At 31.3% G+C, this 22,752-nt stretch overlaps 1 protein-coding gene across 1 annotated transcript; it reads left to right on the plus strand.

Annotated features, from left to right (window-relative positions):
* Positions 1-1,543: 1,543 nt before the first annotated feature.
* On the plus strand, positions 1,544-20,946 carry LOC111708797 (protein disulfide-isomerase). The gene is made up of 12 exons (XM_023482291.1): positions 1,544-1,808; positions 2,784-3,026; positions 3,408-3,812; positions 5,729-5,830; positions 7,352-7,420; positions 9,333-9,408; positions 10,535-10,620; positions 13,137-13,170; positions 14,578-14,635; positions 17,234-17,355; positions 20,444-20,511; positions 20,754-20,946. The coding sequence occupies exons 1-12, from the start codon at positions 1,635-1,637 to the stop codon at positions 20,853-20,855; spliced, it is 1,539 nt and encodes a 512-aa protein (XP_023338059.1). The 5' UTR covers positions 1,544-1,634; the 3' UTR covers positions 20,856-20,946.
* Positions 20,947-22,752: the final 1,806 nt, after the last annotated feature.

Here is a 22,752-nt window from a genome sequence, read left to right on the forward strand (position 1 = left end):
CTTCTCTTCGTTTTTCTTCTCTTCTCTTTTGTTGTTTTCTTCTATTTTTTCTTCTCTTTTTCTTATCTTTTCTTCTCTTCTCTACTCTTCTGTTCTCTTTGTTGTTGCCATTTAACCGGTTTTGAGATGAACAATGCAGTACGATCCGTTGTTATGATTTTTCTCTGATTTGTTTACATTTCTAGCTTGTAGACCTAATTGAAACGTACTGCGTTTTTACTTCATAATTAGGCATTTGATCATTTGGCATTTGATATTTTGATATTTTTGCTTAAAAGCTTTGTCTGATCAAGTATATGTATTGAATATCAATGTTTATAATTTTGAAACATGATAATTATCAATTGTGGTTTCTAATTCAAAAGTGACTTGAGAATTTCTACTGAAGGGAAGCATATAGGAATTGTTAGCGTTAAAGACTTTTAAACATAGAAAAACAACAATATCATCCACATTATTGATCAGATAAAGGTTTTAAGGATATTGTTGTGAATCGGGCATTTGCCTTTTTTGCAAGAAAAGCCATGAGATCACTAGAAATTATGATTACATTCCCTTATTCAGCATTTTCATTTTTATGGCTTTTTATTTCGTATTTTTGTCTAGGAAAACCTATGTCGCGTTCTCTGAGTGTATTTGCTCTCTAATCTCTTACTGGTTCCCTTCTTTATTCAATATATATATATATTTGGTTTGTTTGTTTGTTTGTTTGTTTGTTTGTATCCAACAATTACGTCAAAGCGGCTGAACTGATCAAGTCTAGATTTTTTGTGGTATCTCGGCGCGAAGAGCCCTGTAAACTTAGTTAGAATTTTAACATTAAATGGATTCATTGAACGCCATCATTATTGGATATTGTAAACATTTTTTTAAGAAAAGACGAAAAATAATTCGATGACAAAAAAATCGGAGATTTGGATTCAAGTTTTTATCAATAATTTTCATAAGAAAAATGATATTTCTCATTTCCCTGACTTTGTATAACTTTTTCATTTTCTGTATTTCAGTTATTATTTGATTTTCCACTGTTTTCTGTAAACGTCTAGGGATTTTTCCACCAATCTTCGGGAACCAGAAACAATCTCGGTATTTGTAAAGAGATGAAGTAATCAGCAAATATTTACTTCTACCAATTCTACTCAAAAATAATTCGTTAATAATGAAATTATCATGAACAGAAATTATTTAAACGGAACATAATTCAGATTAATTTTAATATTTTTATCTTAATCTAAATTTTCTTTCCCTTTTTCTTTTTCTGTAGTTTTGGAGAGCATTTACCAAAGATAAAGTCTGCATTGTCTGAATATGTATTCAATGTATTGTACTCCATACCCTAGAACTCTCAAGTTGAGATTTGTATAAACGTTCGCTTCTTAAACTTTCAGACTTTTTTCTTTTCTTATAAAAACTACACAGATTTTTTGAAATTTAAAACTTTGTTGAAAACATTTATTTTATACAAAGTAAGTTTTCCTTTGATCGATAGACTTGTTAACAGGTGTTTTAAATGAATTTAACATTTTATAGTTTCCTGTGCGTGTCACTTGACACCTCACTAGCTAAACCTGAACATATCATTCAATATAAATCCACTCTTCAACCCGTCCACAACACATCATCAGGAAAACAAAATGGCGGCCGGCTTAGCCACGTGGTTTCTACTCCTCGTGCTGGGAGCTGTCATGGGCGCTCCGGAGGAGGAAGATGGCGTCTTAGTGCTCACGAATGATAATTTTGATAAGAGTTTAGCATCTCTGGATGTAGTTCTCGTTGAGTTCTATGCTCCGTGGTGCGGGCACTGTAAGGTACAAATATGATAAATTAAGTTGTAATTAAATCAATTACTTAGTTATTCTCAGCAAATCTGCTGAATATACATCTAAAGATGGAACTAACTGAATATTGAGTGTTTCTTAATGTAATTATATATCTATTCTAACACAAGATATTCAATCTTCTAATCAGTATATGTGAACATATAATCACAGCCAAGCTCATTACAACAAGTGTATTTTATTTTCTTCTCATGAAATATAAGTTTGTAGTTTTTATGAGACATTATAAGCTTAGTAAAATATGGTGATTGGTTAGCGCACGCGATGTTCCCATTAGCCGCTCTTCTAAGACAAGACATATAATTTCTCTCTAGAAAGGCTTGATTTGGGAAATGGCGACTAGTAGGGAGCAAATCCCAAATTCTCATTTAGATTTCTACACTAACTATATAGTTTTCTACATAAAGAAAAGACTGCTCGGCCTATCAAAATATCTTTGGTCATTTATGAAGGCAGAGGCGGCTTTGGGGGGGGGGAGGGGGGGTATGATTTTTAAAAGCTCAGCTATCAAAGTAAATGTAGGTTTATTATGTACCGATATGTACCGTTAGGTCTTGTGTATTCACTTTTTGAAATGTTTTAATTCTAAGATTTGGCGATGTAAATTATAAGAAATTGGAAAGGAAATAAGTTTTTGCCACAAACTTAAATTTTCTAATCCCTACATATTTGCAACCTAGCTGATACTTTAAATCTTTGATATTTCAAACTTTGACTGAATGGTCTAGCAGAATTCATAGTTTGAAATATCAAAGGTCTTCAACAAATGGCTACAAAGATATAAGAGTAAGAAAATCGGAGTTTGAAAGTTTCACAGATGTAAATTTCAGTGTCAATTGCATTTGAATATTTTTATTATCAATCCTTTATATCTACCACCTGTTAAACGAAACGTTTAATTTAATTTTACATTTTTAATTTATGAATAAAACTGTGATTTTTCAGTCTCTTGAACCTGAATATGCTAAAGCGGCAAGTATGTTGAAAGATGAAGGATTGGAGATAAAACTTGCCAAGGTTGATGTAACCAAGGAAAGGGTGGTTTCTGAAAAATATGATATTCAAGGATTTCCAACCTTAAAACTGTTTAAGAAAGGATCCGAGGATCCTATAGATTATTCTGGATCTAGAACTGCTGATGGCATTGTTGGCTGGTTAAAGAAGAAAACAGGCCCTCCTGTCCAAGAAGTAGGTTTAGAATACATACAGTGGGATCCATAAAAAGATGGAATAGAAAAACGACACTGAGTAGTTGATGTTGTTCTAACCTTTGTATAACTTTGACACAGTTTAATATTCATTTCTTGAGACAGGGACATTAGATAGAACTAATATTGGTCACGATCAACTACTGAAATTTTTAGGCTTTAGCTTAGACCTTCTTTCATTTTACTTTAAAGTAGTGGGTCTATGTACACTGCACAATTGCTGTGTGCCGTTTATTAGAATATTCAAAATTATAACTTGAGTGTTAAAGTCGTTTTATTTCACAGCTTTATTAGTCCCACTGAAGATTATTTTACAAAAATAAGTTTAAAACTTTGTTTTATGTAATTTAATAACTTTCAGGTAACTAATGTCGCTCTGCTGGCAAAAATGGCGGAACAATCTGTAATAATTGCTGGATTCTTTAATGACCTGACAGGAGCTAATGCTAAACTATTTGAAAGTATAGCTGATAAAGATGAGAAGAATAAATATGTTTATATAAAACTAACCAATGATATGACTGAGCTAGAACTTGAAGACTCTAGTATACTGTTGTATAAAAACTTCGACGAGAAAACTGCAAAGTTCGCGGGAGAGAAATTCGACGCTGAATCTATAAATCTGTTCGTGAGTAAGAACTCTCGACCCGACATCTTCGAGTTCAATGAACAGAATTCAGAACAGGTTTTCGGGTCAGGGATTCATCAACATTTGATCATCCTCTCCAGTATAGCAGACTTAAACTATCCAGAAATCCTCAAAATGGTGAGTTAATTTATTTTAGTAAAGGGCAGCTGATGTTAAAGGAAGTGTGCACGAAATCTGAGAAGGGGTATAGGTTGCAAAAGATTGGGACCAATAGTAATTATATTCGGTTTTTCTGTAAAGACTAGACTATATCTAAGCAACTTGATGGTATAAACCTTTGATATTCCAAACTAATATTGTTTTATTAAACAGAATTCATAGTTTGAAATATCAAACGTATACGACATTGGGTTCAAAAGATATAAGGATTAGAAAATCAGAGTTTGCGGCAAAGACTCAATTCCTTTGCTACATTTGTATAGGATACCGTACCAATGTTCAATATAAAGAAATTGAGGTAAATCCAATGTATGAACTTACATACATATATTAGTATATTAAATGTACGTAATGTACATTCTTACATACAGATATTAGTGTATCAGATGTACGCAATGTACATACTTACAAACATATATTATAGTCTATTAAATGTTCGTAATGTACATACTTACATACATATATTAGTCTATTAAATGTATGTAGTATATACTTACAAACATATATTAGTCTATTAGATGTACGTAATGTACATACTTACATCATATATTAGTCTATTAAATGTATGAAATATATACTTACATCATAAATCAGTCAATTAAATGTATGTTATATATACTAACATACATATATGAGTCTATTAAATGTATGTAATGTATATAATTCCATATATCATTAGTCTGTTAAATGTATGTAATATATATACTAACATACATACATTAGTTTATTAAATGTATGTAATGTATATACTTACATACAAATACTAGTCTATTAAATGTATGTAATGTATATACTTACATACATATATTAGTCTATTAAATGTATGTAATGTATATACTTACATACATATACTAGTCTATTAAATGTATGTAATGTATATACTTACATACATATACTAGTATATAAAATGTATATAAATGAAGTGCATAGGATGAAATACAGGAAATCCAGGTTGAATTATTGCATCCTGTGTTGCATAACAGTGCATAATGGAAAACAAAGCATTAATTATTCAGGATTATATAAAAAATAACAATTTTCAAGTAAACATTTCAAAACAAATAATTGCATAAACACACTATTAATTAGGAAATCTTGTCGTTTTATGATCAGAAAAAAATTCTGTTTTATCTGTCCGTTAGATTCATGTAAAGAAAATTAGAGGGTGGGGATACTAATCATAGCATTTTATTTATACCAATTCTAATTTTGCTTAATTTTTACGTCTTTAAATATGAATTTATATAATTTTAACATTGATTTTTCTAACTGCCTGAAAACGGTTTAATTTCAATTTATTGTTATCGAAAATTAGGTAGCATTCATATTGATATCGCACTCCCCCATTTTCCACCAACACTTACTTTAAAAAAATGCATCAGGCATAAGTTATATATTGTTTCATTTAAACATATTTAGGTAAAGGTTTATTGAGAACATAGTTTATGTCACAACAAAACAGTGGCTTTCTTAAATTTGACATTCCCTCAAATGGAGCGTATTTTCAAGTGTCCCTTCATGCACAGATGACAATGTCGGATTCGCAATGGTACCCTTGAAGGCTTTGTCTAATTAAGTATGAATTATATATCAAAATTTATCATGTTTAAGAGTAATTGTTTTCCATTGTGGTTCCTCTAGAAAACTGATTTGCGTATTTCTGCTGCAGAAAACACTAAAGGAATTATCATAAATAACCAATGTCCTATAAAAACGACAATATTTTCCACATTTTTCTAGAAAAACAACAATATCTTTCACAAAATTAATCAAGGTTTCAAAAGTACTGTTGTGAATTGTTGCCATCTGTGCAGGGAGGGTCATTTAAATTTACACCTACAGTCCCTTTATGATAGATGTGCATATTATTCTAGGGATCTGAAGTAGGGAAGAAGTATAAAGAAGATATTATCACTATGCACCTGGATACGGATAGAGAGGATCACAAGGGTATCATGGACTTCCTGGGCGTTAAGGAAATCAGAGTTTCTCAATCCACTTTGATATTTTTCATTATTTTTCATAAACAAAATTACTTCATTTCATAGATTTCGTAGGATTTTAAAAAGTATTTTCCTTATTTTCTACTTTCTAAAAGCTTCTATCTTCGCTTGTTTACCCTTTCTCTTTTCTTATTGGAATTTCTATTCACATTTAAACTTTTTGTGCAAATAAAATAGGTATATATATATATATTATAATCATATATTTCTATATACATACTTATATGTGTAATAAATATCGTGTAACACTATATCTGTAAACCTGAATTACGTGATAAATTATTAATTGTCTACGTTGTAAATAGCTACGTAAAACTCATGTTATGATTTATCTTAACAGTGCTGTAAATAACTACGTGACATGGTTAGCTTAACTATTGTTTTATTTTTTAACTATGTTTTTAACGAAAGAGTTGACGAGATCGTGTCCATGTTGACATTGATAACTGATGAGATCGTGCCCAGTGGTTTGGCATTGATAGTTTACTCGCTTGTGTCCGTGTTGAAATTGATAGCTGATGAGATCGTGCCCACTGTTTGGCATTGATAGTTTACTCGCTTGTGTCCGTGTTGACATTGATAGCTGATGAGATCGTGCCCAGTGGTTTGGCATTGATAGTTTACTCGCTTGTGTCCGTGTTGAAATTGATAGCTGATGAGATCGTGCCCACTGTTTGGCATTGATAGTTTACTCGCTTGTGTCCGTGTTGACATTGATAGCTGATGAGATCGTGCCCAGTGGTTTGGCATTGATAGTTTACTCGCTTGTGTCCATGTTGACATTGATAGCTGATGAGATCGCGCCCACTGTTTGGCATTGATATTTTACTCGCTTGTGTCCGTGTTTGACATTGATAGCTGATCAGATCGTGCCTATGTTTGGCATTGATAGTTAATTGCTTGTGTACGTGTTGACATTCATAGCTGATGAGATCGTGCCCAGTGGCCTGGCATTGATAGTTTACTCGCTTGTGTCCGTGTTTGACATTGATAGCTGAAGAGATCGTGCCCAGTGGTTTGGCTTTGATAGTTTAGTCGCCTGTGTCCGTGTTGACATTGATAGCTGACGAGTTGTACCTGGATTGATACTGGTCTGAGACCAGTTTTAGGAGCAGGGCATTTACGAAGTATGTACATAAATATATAAACTGATGCAAAGGAAAGTTTTTTAATATTGAAACTGAAATATGCATTACTTTAAATTCTTCTGGGAATAAGTTTCATTTTGAACTCTGATCCCTAAAATAAACTTTTATTCAGTGAAAACAAGAACTTTTTGAAGAAACTAATCTTGAAAACACCTTTCCTTTGCCTCTCGGAAGTTGGGTTCATTTTTTTCAGCTTATTTAACTAAATTAGTTATTTATTCTTTATTCTTTAAAGATAATTTTCCTTCATAGAAATCCTTTTTATCCAATTTTAACCCTAATGGTTGTCAAGAACTTATTTTAAAAAAATAATCTAAAGTTTGTGAAAGTCTGATTGTTGAACAAGGATTCTGATCTTCCAACCTTCATGATCTTTATGATGAGCACCTCTACGAAATACTACCCAGAAAACAAGGTAGGGATCATAACCTACTGGAGAAATCAGTGATCAATTGATTTTCATAATAAATCAATGGAAATATTGATCTTTCATTGATTTGTAAGATCAATAAATTGAAAGGTTGATCCACTGATTAATCCATTGACTTAACGATCAATAATTGAGGGATAGATCGATTGAAAAATGTGTTGATCAATCATTATGATCAATGAATTGATAGTTTTATATATTTATCAACTGATTGATCAATTTCTTGTTTTATATGATTTTATGTAATATTCATCGATAATTTTCCAATTGATGAAACAATGTTTTTTAAAAATCTATTCATTGATCATTTCATTAGTTGATTGATTGAGTGTATGGTGCATTATATGCCCAGATAAATTAGACTACATAGCTCATGTCGTCTTCACCATACCGGAGCGTTTCAGCTGATTTAAAAAACGTAAGTTTTTGATGATGGAAATGCTTAAAAAGTCCTAATACCTTTTTAAATTATAGAAAAGACGACATTCTTCTTATTAAATCCAATTAAGGCATCTGGTTTTGCGTATAATTCCCAATGCCTACTATTCTTTGATAAAACTATATTATTCAATATTTTTACTATTAACGTGGAAAATTTTTTTTTGATAAAATTTTATCTCCCAAATACACAAAAAGCTGATATTTTGATGAAACAAACAATGTTTGATAAATGATTTTTAATTTCCCACTTTTTCAATCATTTGGTTTCGTATTCACAATCTCAAAACTTCAGGAAGTCAAATCTCTTTTTCAATCATTTGGTTTCGTATTCACAATCTCAAAACTTCAGGAAGTCAAATCTCTTTTTCAATCATTTGGTTTCGTATTCACAATCACAAAACTTCAGGAAGTCAAATCTCTTTTTCAATCATTTGGCTTCGTATTCACAATCACAAAACTTCAGGAAGTCAAATCTCTTTTAAAGGAATTTGATAAAATTTTTATTCTTCACCTATTAAAAAAAAATTCTTAGTATACAATTTTTGAATTTATGTTCACAACTAATCCTATCTAATATACCGCTAAAAGAGGCTTTTAAGGGCCAGTCGAATGTTAAATTTTCTCAATTTACCAAGAAACCCCGTAATTGAATATTATTTAACAGTTTTTTTTCTATTTTGTTGTTTGTTTTTATAAATGTTAGAGACTAAGACTAATTATTAGATTGTCTCATGTTTAAAAGTAGAAGAAAAAGTTTGTTGGAAACAATAAAAAATAAAAGCCTTGTTTCCAGTGAGTTTAACGCAATGTCCGCAAAGACCGGATTCATTTTAAAGAATTTTATATTTTTGTTCATCAAAATAATATTGTAAACTTCGTATCACTACCGTTTAGCTAAAATGTCCAAATTATACGTTTCCCTGTCCTAAACCTAGAATATGAAAATTTAATTTTAAAGTTTGTAAAAACTGTGAAATATTTGTCTTTGCCTTCACTCCCTTCATTTCTTTATCCTCCATATCTTATCCTTCTTCCTTATTAAATTCTCAGTCCGTTGTTGACGCCATTTTATTTATCTGAAATAATATGATAAAGGAGAAGAATATATTATTGTTCAACAGATTTAGCAAAATATTTCATTTTCAGACAAATTTATTTCACAAAGAAATAAGAAAATTTATTGTTACGTTTCAAGAAATTCATTTTTTTTCTGACAAAATGTAAGATACATCCTAAATTTATGAATTGAATGTATATCTTTAGTTATGAAATATCTGTTTAAAATATGTTGATCAATATTTAAGAAATATATTTCAATATTTAGGAAATATCTGTAAAAATATATTTCTATGTTTTGAAAATATCTGTTAACCCTATTTACCCTCATGTCTGGTTTCATGTCTGGTTTCATGTCTGGTTCCCTGGAATAGTGTTAAGAATATATTTCTATATTTAGGAAATATCTGTTGAAAATCTGGAAAAGTTTGCAAAAGATCTCCTGGAAGATAAACTGAAGCCAACTCTGAAATCAGGGAAAATGATTATCTATTTAGTTATTAAAGGGATTGTTAAAGGGATTGAAAACGTTATTTCAAGTGACCCTCCAGGCCCTCCTTGAGAACAATATCAGTATTGTACATGATAACAATATCAAAACTGACTGGACATTATTACAATATTAATGATAACAATACAATATCTGTACATGGTTGCAATATAAGTACTGTACATGATAACAATATCAGTGTTGTACTTTATACAAATATCGGTACTTTATAAAAAAGAATAAAAATAGTGTATACATGATAAAAACATTATTATTGTACATTGTAAATGATAATAATAACAGTGTTGTACATAATAACAATGTCAGTAATGTACATTAAACAAAATCATTACTATACATCATAGTAAGCATAGTAAGACAAGTACGGTATATGATAACAATATCAGTACTGTACATTTTAACAAAATCATTACTATACAAATGTACAACATAACAAGATACTGTATTTGGTAAAAAAAATCAGTACTGTACATCGTATCAATATAAGTAGTGTACATGATAAAAAATATCAGTACTGTACTTAATACCAATATGTATCATATACCAGTATATGATATACAAATATAAGTACTTTACATCATATACAATATCAGTATTGTACATAATAACAATGTTAGTAATGTACATGATAATAATATCAATATTCTAAATGATAACAGTATTCAAACTATACATGATAACAAATCAGTTATGTACATGATAAAAGTATCATACTATACATTATAACAATATCAGTACTTACATCACAACAATATAAGTACTGTATATGATGAAAATTTTAGTACTGTTCTTGATACTAATATAAGTACTGTACATGATACCAATATAAGAACTGCACATCATAGCAATATCAGTACTGAACATAACAACAATGTTAGTAATGTACATGATTACATTAAAAAACTAAACATGATAACAAATCAGTAATGTACATGATAAAAGTGTCGTACTGTACAGGAAAACAAAATAATAACTGCAAATAATACTAAAAAAGTACTGTAAAAGATACCAATAATAGAATGGTACAGTGTAAATGATTAGTAATATTAGTACTGTACATGAAAACATGATAATCATAAAAAACATGAAAGCTGACCTGCCTGTGGACTGGGATAGCAAGCCGGTCAAAGTTCTCGTTTCTTCAAACTTCAACGAGATAGCACTCGATAAAACAAAGGAAATTTTTATATTCTTTCTTTTTTATATATTATTTTATGTAAGTTTAATCACGTATAGAAATAAGTTTAAATCTGATGAATAATAGCGTCAAAAAGAAAGAATGTTCAGGATTTTTATAAATTTGGGTTGTTGTGTATAGCTTTGTATTTTTGTATTTTTCGTACATTTTTGGATCTGAAGAATTTTTCTGTTATATTTAGAATTAAAGTTTATACCTGTATCCACAGGACATACTTACAAGGCGTCATAATAAAGGCACCATAAATTTGTATTTTTAACCTTTTTTTGGGACACCTTGTAAATGTATATGCGTATTTGTTCATTATGGTTTATATACATACATCATAGATGTACCTTAATAGGATTTATATTAATTATAATCGACAAATGTATGAATAGGAATATTCGGAAATATAATATACCATTACTTACTTCCAGGAAATCAGTGAGGGATGGAACCAACTTTTAAAGGGAGTAAGTGAGGGAAGGTAGGAAGGAATCAAATTTGAGTGAGAGTAAGTAAGGAAGGAAGGGATGATACCAAATTTGAATGAAGTAAATAAGGAAGGAAGGAGTGATACCAATTATAGTGAGTGAGAGTAAGTAAGAAAGGAAGGAATGATTCCAAACTTGAGTGAAGTAAATGAGGAAGGAAGGGATGATGCCAATTTTGAGTGACAGTGAGTAAGAAAGGAAGGAATAGGACCAAAAACGATCGAGTAAGATTGAGGAAGAGCAGAGTGAGTGAGAGTGAGTAAGTGAGGGAGGGATGATACCAACTTTGAGTGAGAGTGAGTAAGGAAAGGAGAAAGGGTATGAACTTTGAGTTTGAGTAAGTGAGTGAGGGATGGTACCAAATTTGAATTAAAGTGAGTGAGGTAGTGAGGAAGTGAGGGATATGGTACTTCGAATAAGTGTGATCGAGGAAGGGGGAGGGAGTTTACCAAGTGCGAATAAGAATGAGGGAGAGAGGGAATTCAAGAAATAAGAATACCTCCTACAAAGATATACAGTTGTGGATAAGTTATATGTACAAGTAACTTTAAAGATTAGAGTGTATGCTTACACTGTACAGTGTACAATATCAATATAGTCATAAATAGCAATAACCTCTGTTTGTTTGTTTGTTTGTGTGTCCGATCATAACTCGAAAACCTCTTGATATATTTTCCCTAAATTTTAGTTGGGGAACTTGGGAGAACCACGGGAATGTTCTTAGCTTAGTTTAACAATTTTAAGTTGAGTGGGTCGATTTTTATAAAGGAACATAGCTAAAATCGTAAATAGGGAGTAACTATAAGTACCCCAGGCGACGCTGGGTTCCCAAGCTAGTGCTTGAAAATTCAAAACAACAAATACCTTTTGTTAAACTGTGCCAAAATTATAAAGGTTTGCCAAACTGTCGAGTGCAAAGAGAATAATAACCAAAAGCGTATCCATCAATAGAGTAGTTCCGGACACTCATACAAAACTACTCATAACAGCATTTTTAGCGCTAAGTGCTAAAAAACCTAAAATATTTGGTAAATTTCCAAGCCGTAAAGCGACGGTTTTAAAACCTTAATCTGAAAACCTTGAAACCTTAATCTGATCAATAATGTGGAAGATATTATCGTTTTTCTGACACTGAAACGTGTTTTTTTCTTTGTTAAATTCCCCTTTGTTTCTCATGTAGAAAAATGGACAAGAAACCACAAAAGAGATTATATATTCAGAGCTGAAAACTTTCAGCTCAGTTTTAATAAACAAAAAACATCGATATCTGATTCATACCGCGCAATCAGAGAAAGCTTTACAGAATACCGTTGACAATTTGACATGCCACTCTATCATTGGAGAGCTCTTCGAAATTACGTTACAGTCCCTGTAAGAGACCGCGATTTAAAAGTCTAGTCTCGAGTTCAAAGTCTCGATTTTAACGGCGGCGGCGTGGCGACTTTTATCGTAGTTATTTACAGGTTTTAAAACTAGAAAACCAAAAAATATTACGTTATGCTGAAAATTCGAGCCTTGTATTGTTCTCGTACAGCTTCATTCTTAGAATAACTTACTTAATAGCATCCTCACTCCTCAGGGCATCTAAAGTAAAACTGGAAATCTCTAAACCAATTATTTTGATTGGTTTTGCGCTGCAAAATGATTTAGTTTATCCCGGAATCCAGAAGGAGTTTATAATATTTTACGAAAATCTTATAACTGTATAAATAAATAAACAGCCATGAAATATGCGGGAAAAATTTTAAAGAGCGCAATATAGTTATTCCATTAAAAACTAAATATCTGCAGCATTCCATTATCGATAGGTTTAGAAAACGACATTTTATAAACTCGTATGATCATCCGAAATTGTGGGTTAAACTGTGATACAAAAGAAATTTCACAAAATGTATATGCGTAAATGTTTCTCACAAACTATACTCTCTGTATTTATGTATGTTGACAGGATACTGTTGTAAACATTGTTTTTATTAATTATGGTTGTTTCAAATAGAAAGAATATGAATAATAATTTAGGACGTGTTTGTCAAGTTTTATGCACCCTGGTGTGGTAAGCAAGAATATTTATAATATTTCAAACACCTCTTCAATAACGTTTCAAAGAATGGAGGGGCGGAAGTGGGGGGGCGTCCAAAATTTATCTACAACAGCGAAAAAACTATTTTTCGTTTAATAAGGGTGCTAAAATATAGTTTTTATTTTTGATTAGTTATTCACTATAAAAGAGCTTTAAATGAGCCCATATATCAGATTAACGAATCATTCATTTATTGTTTTTTTCTTAATTTTTTTCAGACTTTTATTTTACGTTAACAATCGCTTTAGTGATGAATTTCTTATCTTTCCCTTTAACATTAATTATTACGAAAATAACAACATAAAGTTAAGTTGATGGATGATGGTGATTACAGGTTCATTAGTCTAATTTCAGAATATTTTAACGACAAGTTTTTTCTACAATTATTGTCTTTTCTTTTAAATTGTCATTCTCAGTACGTACTTTCTCTTTTAGAAGGTACTTCAAAGGTTTACTGACAGTTTAGTCCAGAACTTCAGAGACTTCGAAAGAATTTTTAAATGTCGTCTTGACAATTTTTTCATACCTAAATTTCATTAGTTGTAAATGTAAATAGATAACCAGTTGGTTTGGAAAACGACATTTTATAAATTCTTTCGATGTCTCCAAATCTGGGTTAAACTGTACAGGTTAAACTGTACATGTTGAACTGTACATGTTAAACTGTACAGGTTAAACTGTACATGTTAAACTGTACAGGCTAAACTGTATATGTTAAACTGTACATGTTAAACTGTACATGTTAAACTGTACATATATTAAAAAATTTCAACTCTACAGAGTGTTAGTGTGTAGACGTAAATTATTTGTTGATGGACGTGTAAAATTCACAACGGTACCATTTAGACCTTTGACTGATCAAGGCTGTCAAAGTTGTCGTTATTTTTTTTCCGCCAAAAAATAGTGATAACTTCGTATGGAAACTCAAATTTGCAAATCCCTAAGTCTTTGCAACCTGATGTTTTTCACCTTTGATATTTTAAACTTAGCTTAGTTGATCCAATATAATTTATATGTAGTTTGAAATGTCTAAGGTCAACGACATTGGGTTACAAAATTAAAGGGTTTGGAAATTACTCAATTTCTTTTGTATGCAAGTTTGCACACTGTTTATGACCTAAAATCACGGATGATTTCCCCACCGTCGATGAACGGTCATAGCTTTCAAGGGTACCACTGTGAATCGAACTCACGTAAATGACGTCTACAGAAAAGCTTTATTTTAAATTTGCAATTTTTGACTGAATAAAAGCATTTGACTGTAAGGGTTTATGCTTATAATACTGTGTTATAATATATTTTTTTTTTGCTATTTTATCGACGTTATTTAATAATACAAAAATATTTTAAATATAGAAATGAAACCTAGACATATTCTAGGTCACTGCAAATCCTTGGCTCCGATCTGGGACCAACTCGGAGAAAAGTTTAAAGACAGGTTTATAATTCTATCTATCTATCTATCCATCTATCTATCTATCTATCTATCTATCTATCTATCTATCTATCTATCTATCTATCTATCTATCTATCTATCTATCTATCTATCTATCTATCTATCTATCCATCTACCTATCTATCTATCTATCTAACTATCGATATATCTATCTATCTATCTGTATATATATATATCTATCTACCAATGTATATGTCTACCTACCTATCTTGACACCTACCTACCTACCTACTAAAAGAACTACCAATCAACCTACCTCTCTACTTACACACCAAACTACCAACCTACCAACCTACCAACATACCAACCTACCAACCTACCTACCTACCTACCTATATATCTACCTACCTACCTACCTACCTATCTAGGTACTTTAATTTGTAACATAAGATATCTAAAATAAATTAGTCGATATAGAGACTCTGTACTGTTTACTGTGAGAGTAATCGTTCCCTGTTTTGATAAACAGGTTGAGGATCATGCCCATTGGTTTGGCATTGATAGTTACGAGCTTCCAATTAATATTGATAACTGTTCCTCGTTGAAAGTTGAGGATCATGCCCATTGGTTTGGCATTGATAGTTACGAGCTTCCAATTAATATTGATAGCTGTTCCTCGTTGAAAGTTGAGGATTGTGCCCATTAGTTTGGCATTGATAGTTACAAGCTTCCGATTAATATTGATAGCTGTTCCTCGTTGAAAGTTGAGGATCATGCCCATTGGTTTGGCATTGATAGTTAGAGCTTCCGATTAATATTGATAGCTGTTCCTCGTTGAAAGTTGAGGATTGTGCACATTAGTTTGGCATTGATAGTTACGAGCTTCCAATTAATATTGATAGCTGTTCCTCGTTGAAAGTGGAGGATTGTGCCCATTAGTTTGGCATTGATAGTTACGAGCTTCCAATTAATATTGATAGCTGTTCCTCATTGAAAGTTGAGGATTGTGCCCATTAGTTTGGCATTGATAGTTACAAGCTTCCGATTAATATTGATAGCTGTACCTCGTTGAAAGTTGAGGATCATGCCCATTGGGTTGGCATTGATAGTTACAAGCTTCCGATTAATATTGATAGCTGTTCCTCGTTGAAAGTTGAGGATCATGCCCATTGGTTTGGCATTGATAGTTACGAGCTTCCAATTAATATTGATAGCTGTTCCTCGTTGAAACATACAAGTTGAGGATCGCTCCCATTGGTAGTGGCGTTGCTAAGTCACGGGATTGTAGCTGTGTGGATCGTGTTCTAGTTGAGACATTGATAGATTGATTGCTAGTGTTCTCGTTAAGACATCGATAGCTAACGAGATCGCGCCCAGTGGTAGTGGCGTTGATAGATCTTGGGATTGTAGCAGTGTGTTGACATTGATAGTCAAGAGAATCTGAGTTGTATCTGGATAGATACGCGTCTGAGAGCAGTTTATGGAGTAGGGCATTTTACTACATATTTACTTTTGCATTACTGTCTATCTTTTAGTTTACTTTCACTCAACTGTTCAGCTAAAAATGCACATGAGTTTATTATATTTGGCTGAGGGGTAAAATTACCCAGAGCCAAAAATAAATCGAGTTTACATCGTTGAATGAAACTCCCGAGTTTCCTTTTTGGGGTTTATACATTTGCGTAGATTTTAATTTAAGAAATCAAAATAAAGAGGATGCATGTAAAGAAACTACAAAACTCACTGATCCCAAAAATGAAACCGGTTTCCGATACTGGGGTTTATTCCAAAAATCTGTCTTAAGTTTTGGGCTCAGTTATCTAATTTAAAATATTTTTGTTCACCACCATCTTACTTTAAAACTTCTACCTTATTTATTTAATTTGAAAATCCTTCAACGGAGTGCAAAACTATTTTACTTGAATTGTAGCAATAGCGTATTTTAATTTAATTTTCTTCTTGAATTCCACAGTTCTTATTCTTCAAAGGTTGGGTCTTCGAACCTAATTGTAACGCCTCCGAATTTAAAATCTTTCCTATATTTCCTTTTTCAACTATTCTCTTTTATCCCTAGCTCTCTCTCTTGTATGATTAAAAAGTAATATTGCATATTTTCAACGTATGAAATACCAAGGAATATAAAGCAAAGGATTCAATATCTAGTATACCAAGGAATATAAAGCAAAGGATTCAATATCTAGTATACTAAGGAATATTAGTGGGTTCTACAACTTTATTAATTTTTCATACATGTTTACAAAGAAAATGGAAACTAATGGTTTTTTCGATATTTTTTACAATTTATATTAAAAGATGAGTCATTGATTTTTCATTGAAGTTTTTTATATTTATGTTTGTTTAATGGAACCCAGGGACAAAAAACACAAAAGATAGATAGATAGATAGATAGATAGATAGATAGATAGATAGATAGATAGATAGATATATAGATAGATAGATAGATAGATAGATAGATAGATAGATAGATAGATATATAGATAGATAGATAGATAGATAGATAGATATATCGGAATACAATACTGCAACAAAACATACCTCTCTACCCCGTCAATCTATTATGTCAAGACGTTTTATATTTTCTCATCGTAAAATCTAAATTATTAAACTTCTCGTGTTTAGAACTGATGTTGTGATCGCTAAAGTAGATTCTACTGAAAATGAGATCGAGGGACAAGATGTTCAAGGATTCCCAACGCTTAAACTATTCAAGAAAGAAACCAACGAGATTATTGATTATGACGGTAATACATTTATTCTGATACAATTGCCCAGTTTGTATATTTTCATTCTGTGTACTGTGTACTGTGTACTGTGTACTGTGTACTGTGAACTGTGTACTGTGTACTGTAAAACATGTACTGTATAATATGTATATATGGGCGTTCTAGTTAGTCGATGATTATTATTACTGTTCGTTTGTCGTTTCAATTTGTCAACGAACGCGGTTTTCGAACAATTATGCCATTAGTGAGATTAAGCTTAACGATTGTTCTGCGTTAAAGGGAGTGTTCGCTAAAAATTAAAGGGAGCATAGGCTTACGTCGAAAATATTCGATGGTGATCGCTAATAATCTTACTTCTATCTGTTGCGTCTATATAAGGAGAAAATATTAAAACCTATAATGAGCGATTTTTTTTCGACGCATTCGTATAGCTGATATTTCATAATTTTCTTTATTTGTACGTATGTATGACTATCGAATATGTTATACTATAGAATATGTATGTAAAAAGTAGAATGATTTATCGTCAGTTTGGTTCTCTGAGTAATCTAACCCTGTAATTCAATATCTATTGTGCCAAGGAATATAAAGGAAGGAATTCAATATCTAGTATACCAAGGAATATGAAGGAGATTCAATATCTAGTGTGCCAAGGAATATAAAGCAAAGGATTCAATATCTAGTATACTAAGGAATATAAAGCAAAGGATTCAATATCTAGTGTGCCAAGAAATATAAAGCAGATTCAATATCTAGTGTGCCAAGGAATATAAAGCAAAGGATTCAATATCTAGTATACCAAGGAATATAAAGCAAATGATTCAATATCTAGTATACCAAGGAATATTAAGCAAAGGATTAAATATCTAGTATGCCAAGGAATATAAAACAAAGGATTTAATATCTAGTGTGCCAAGGAATATAAAACAAAGGATTTAATATCTAGTATACCAAGGAATATAAAGCAAAGGATTCAATATCTAGTATACCAAGGAATATAAAGCAAAGGATTCAATATCTAGTATGCCAAGGAATATAAAGTAGATTCAATATCTATTACACCAAGGAATATAAAGCAGATTCAATATCTAGTATGCCAAGGAATATAAAGCAAAGAATTCAATATCTAGTATGCCAAGGAATATAAAGCAAAGAATTCAATATCTAGTATGCCAAGGAATGTAAAAAAAAGATTTAATATCTAGTATACCAAGGAATATAAAACAAAGAATGCAATATCTATTATATCAAGAAATACAGATATCTAGTATGCCAAGGAATATAAAGCAATGGATTCAATATCTAGTGTGTCAAGGAATGTATAGCAAAGGATTCAATATCTAATATACAAAGGAATATAAAACTAAGGATGTAATATCTAGTATACCAAGCAATGTAAAATAAAGGATTTAGTATTTAGTATACCAAGGAATATAAAACAAAGGATTTAATATCTAGTATACCAAGGAATGTAAAATGAAGGATTTAGTATTTAGTGTACCAAGGAATATAAAGCAAAGCATGACTTATCTAGAATACCAAGGAATATAAAGCAATTGATTCAATATCTAGTATACCGATGATTATTAGTGGGTTCTTTACTATTTTATATTCCTTGATTATCAGTGTGTTTCTTGCTATATCATATTCACTGATTATCAGTGGGTTTCTTGCTATTTCATAATTCTTGATTATTAGTGTGTTCCTTGCAATTCATATTCCTTGATTAAATTAGTGGGTTCCTTGCTATTTCATATTTCTTGATTATCAGTGTGTGCCTTGCTATTTCATATTTCTTGAATATTAGTGTGTTCCTTGCTATTTCATATTCCTTGATTATCATATGTTCCTTGCTATTTCATATTTCTTGATTATCAGTGTGTTCCTTGCTATTTTATGTTCCTTGATTTTTAGCGTGTTCCTTGATATTGCATATTCCTTGATTATTAGTGTGTTCCTTCGCTATATCATATTCATTGATTATCAGTGGGTTCCTCGCTATTTCATATTTCTTGAATATCAGTGGGTTCCTTGCTCTTTCATATTTCCTGAATATCAATATGTTCCTTGCTATTTCATATTTCTTGAATATTAGTGTGTTCCATGCTATTTCATATTTCTTGAATATCAGTGTGTTCCTTGCTATTTCATATTTCTTGAATATCAGTGTCTTCCTTTGCTTTATCATATTCATTGATTATCAGTGTGTTCCTTGCTATTTCATATTCATTGATTATCAGTNGATTGAATGGAGGGTAAGGAACAGTAAGAGGACAAGGGAAGGGGAGAGGGGATTGAATGGAGGGTAAGGAACAGTAAGAGGACAAGGGAAGGGGAGAGGGGATTGAATGGAGGGTAAGGAACAGTAAGAGAACAAGGGAAGGGGAGAGGGGATTGAATGGAGGGTAAGGAACAGTAAGAGGACAAGGGAAGGGGAGGAGGGATTGAATGAAGGGTAAGGAACAGTAAGAGGACAAGGGAAGGGGAGGAGGGATTTAATGAAGGGTAAGGAACAGGAAAAGAACAAGGGAAGGGGGGGGAGGGATTAAATGAAGGGTAAGGGACAGGAAAAGAACAAGGGAAGAGGGGGAGGGAAAGAGGGGAGGTAAAGAGGGGCTGGTTGGGGGATAGGAAAGGACAAGGGATAAAGGGGGGAGGAAGTTTATCCCGGAAGTGATTGAGAATAGATAAATGGTTGGGTCTGTAAACCCTTCAGTTCTGCTGAGATGATCTATGAATTTTTCCATAATGTAGAATATACATTATATATCCTGTATACTATAGTGTAGTATACAGTATATATCCTGTGTACTACACTATAGTGTAGAATATACGGTATAAATCCTGTAAAGTGTATACTACAGTGTAGAGTATCCAGTATATATCCTGTAAAGTGTATACTACAGTGTAGAGTATCCAGTATATATCCTGTAAAGTGTTTATCTATAGTGTAGAGTATCCAGTATATAATAAACTAAACTAAACTAATAAACTTGAGTCCAATAAACATGCGCTTTTGATCATGTAAAACGTTTTCTTACATGTATATATCGAAAATATGATAAACATTTCAGCTAATATACAATTTTTAGATTGTTAATTTTAGGACGGCGTGATTTGGATTCTTTAATAAGATTGGTAGAAACAGGAAAACCTGATGAAGATTCACCAAAGGAAATCAGTTTAACTTATTCAGTTCGTTTAATAACTTTCCAAACAATGTTAGCTACAAGGATTGCTTCTTCAGAGACAATAGAAAGAATTATTTAAACCTACTATTTTGGTACTCTGCAACCGTAAACTTGTTTCTTTATTCTCTAAATCATTAATGATAAATCAAACTTTAAATTTTTATATTTTAAGAGTTTTAGGTCTGCTTGTAAAAATCTTAATTAATAAACTAATTTACAATAAAGGGAAATGATGATGATGATGATGACGATTCTGCTGAAGATGATGATGATGATGATGATGACGATGATGATGATGATGAAGTGAAGCCCAAGGATGAGTTGTAAACAGATTTACTATAGTTTTAAGTTGTTAAAATGTTGGTTAAATACCAAAAAATGTTGTTTTTCATCAAAATGCATGCTAATACTAATGCAATTAGTTTTCATAATAACTTGCTTAGTTTTTAACTTTAAATAATGAAGTAAAATGTATCTTTATCCTGCATGATATCAAGTTCATAAGTGTCAAATTTACATTGCTTGTGTTTCATCAATTATCTTGTTTTAATTCCGGCATTTAAGATAATTAGCATATTTTAACATTAACATTCTCAGATTTTAAATTTATATCTGTTAAGGATTTATTTAAGATAATTAGCATATTTTAACATTAACATTCTCAGATTTTAAATTTATATCTGTTAAGGATTTATTTAAGATAACTAGCATATTTTAACATTAACATTCTCAGATTTTAAATTTATATCTGGGGACCGTTCACTTATTTGGGTAATTTCAGGGTAAACTAAACAGCCTATTCGCTCTTGATTAGCAATAGTCTTACTTTTCAAAGACAACTCTTGCCGGAGAAAAAGTCGATTTTTCGTTCAGAATTCGAGCGCAAAGGGACGGTCCCTTTCTATAGACACTAATTGATGTTTTTTTCAGCATGTTGTGAATCAAATTAATTTCGAATATAAAATTAAACTGTAGTATCTAATCTCTAATTGTAAATGTCATTATTTTTAAATTTTTTTTGTTTTTTAACTTTCTATTTCTAAAATAACACTATTTTATCGCATTCAAAATTGTGTATTGCCTGTGCAAAAAGCTGAATTGATCGCGGCATGACAAATGAAAAGTTGTGCACATACGGGAAAAAAATATACAAAATCTACGAACCAAAATACGAGTAATGATTAATTGATTGTCGTAGAGACGTCGTCTTTGTAAACACATTTTACATGTTTTAATACGAAAAACGTAAATTTCTTGCTAACTAAAATATCAAAAGTTTTCAGATTTTAGTACATAATAACGAACACATAATGACATTAAAATATAAAAAATTTAAATGTTATTGGGCTGCTGTTACTGAAAGAAAACATCAAATAGTGTCTATAGAGAGGGACCGTCCCTTTCCGCTCAAATTCTGAACGAAAAATCGGCTTTTTCTCCGGCCACAGTTGTCTTTGAAAAGTAAGACTATTACCAATCAAGAGCGAATAGGCTGTTTAGTTTACCCTGAAATTACCCAAATAAGTGAAAGGGATTGATTTTAAACGTGCAAAAAAAGTTTTCAGCGTGAAATGTCTTCTGCTTTATTTAAACAATGTTAAAGTTTCTAATTTTTCTGATTTACGGTATAATCGTTTTACGTTTTGGGATTAGTTTGCTTGTTTCTTTCCGAACTTAAACCTTGATATCGTCATATTTTAATGAGTTTTAGATCGTCTTCTTACAGTCATATTCGTGTGTAGCCCTGTATATTATACATAATATTAAAGGAATAAATATTATGATAAGGGTTTGGAGTAATCATGTTATGAATGTTACAAAAATAGTTTGATGTATGAATGCTATTTATAAAAATAAATTTTTACAAAACATTTTTTTTTAATATTCAGTAAAGAGAATGTTTATGGGTTTCCTCCTATAAGCTGTGGTACGTACATATATAGTGGTAACAGTCTCTATTATTTCTTAATGAAACTTTTAATGATTATAAACATTGAACAATGGAACGGTACATTTGCCTCAAATATGAATTCTGCTATAGCTAGATCAAATAGTTTAGAATATAAATATCAAAGGTTTTCATCGTCAAGTTACAAAGATATAGGAGTTAGAAAATATATGTAGTTTGATGATGTAATTAATTTTCTTTGGAAGTATAAAGTTGTTAATAATGATGTCCAAAAAGTTAGACTTTTATAAATGTGAAGCATGTGTCGAATATATT

The sequence above is a fragment of the Eurytemora carolleeae genome, unplaced genomic scaffold (genome assembly GCF_000591075.1).
Source record: "Eurytemora carolleeae unplaced genomic scaffold, Eaff_2.0 scaffold892, whole genome shotgun sequence".
Classification (NCBI taxonomy): domain Eukaryota; kingdom Metazoa; phylum Arthropoda; class Copepoda; order Calanoida; family Temoridae; genus Eurytemora; species Eurytemora carolleeae.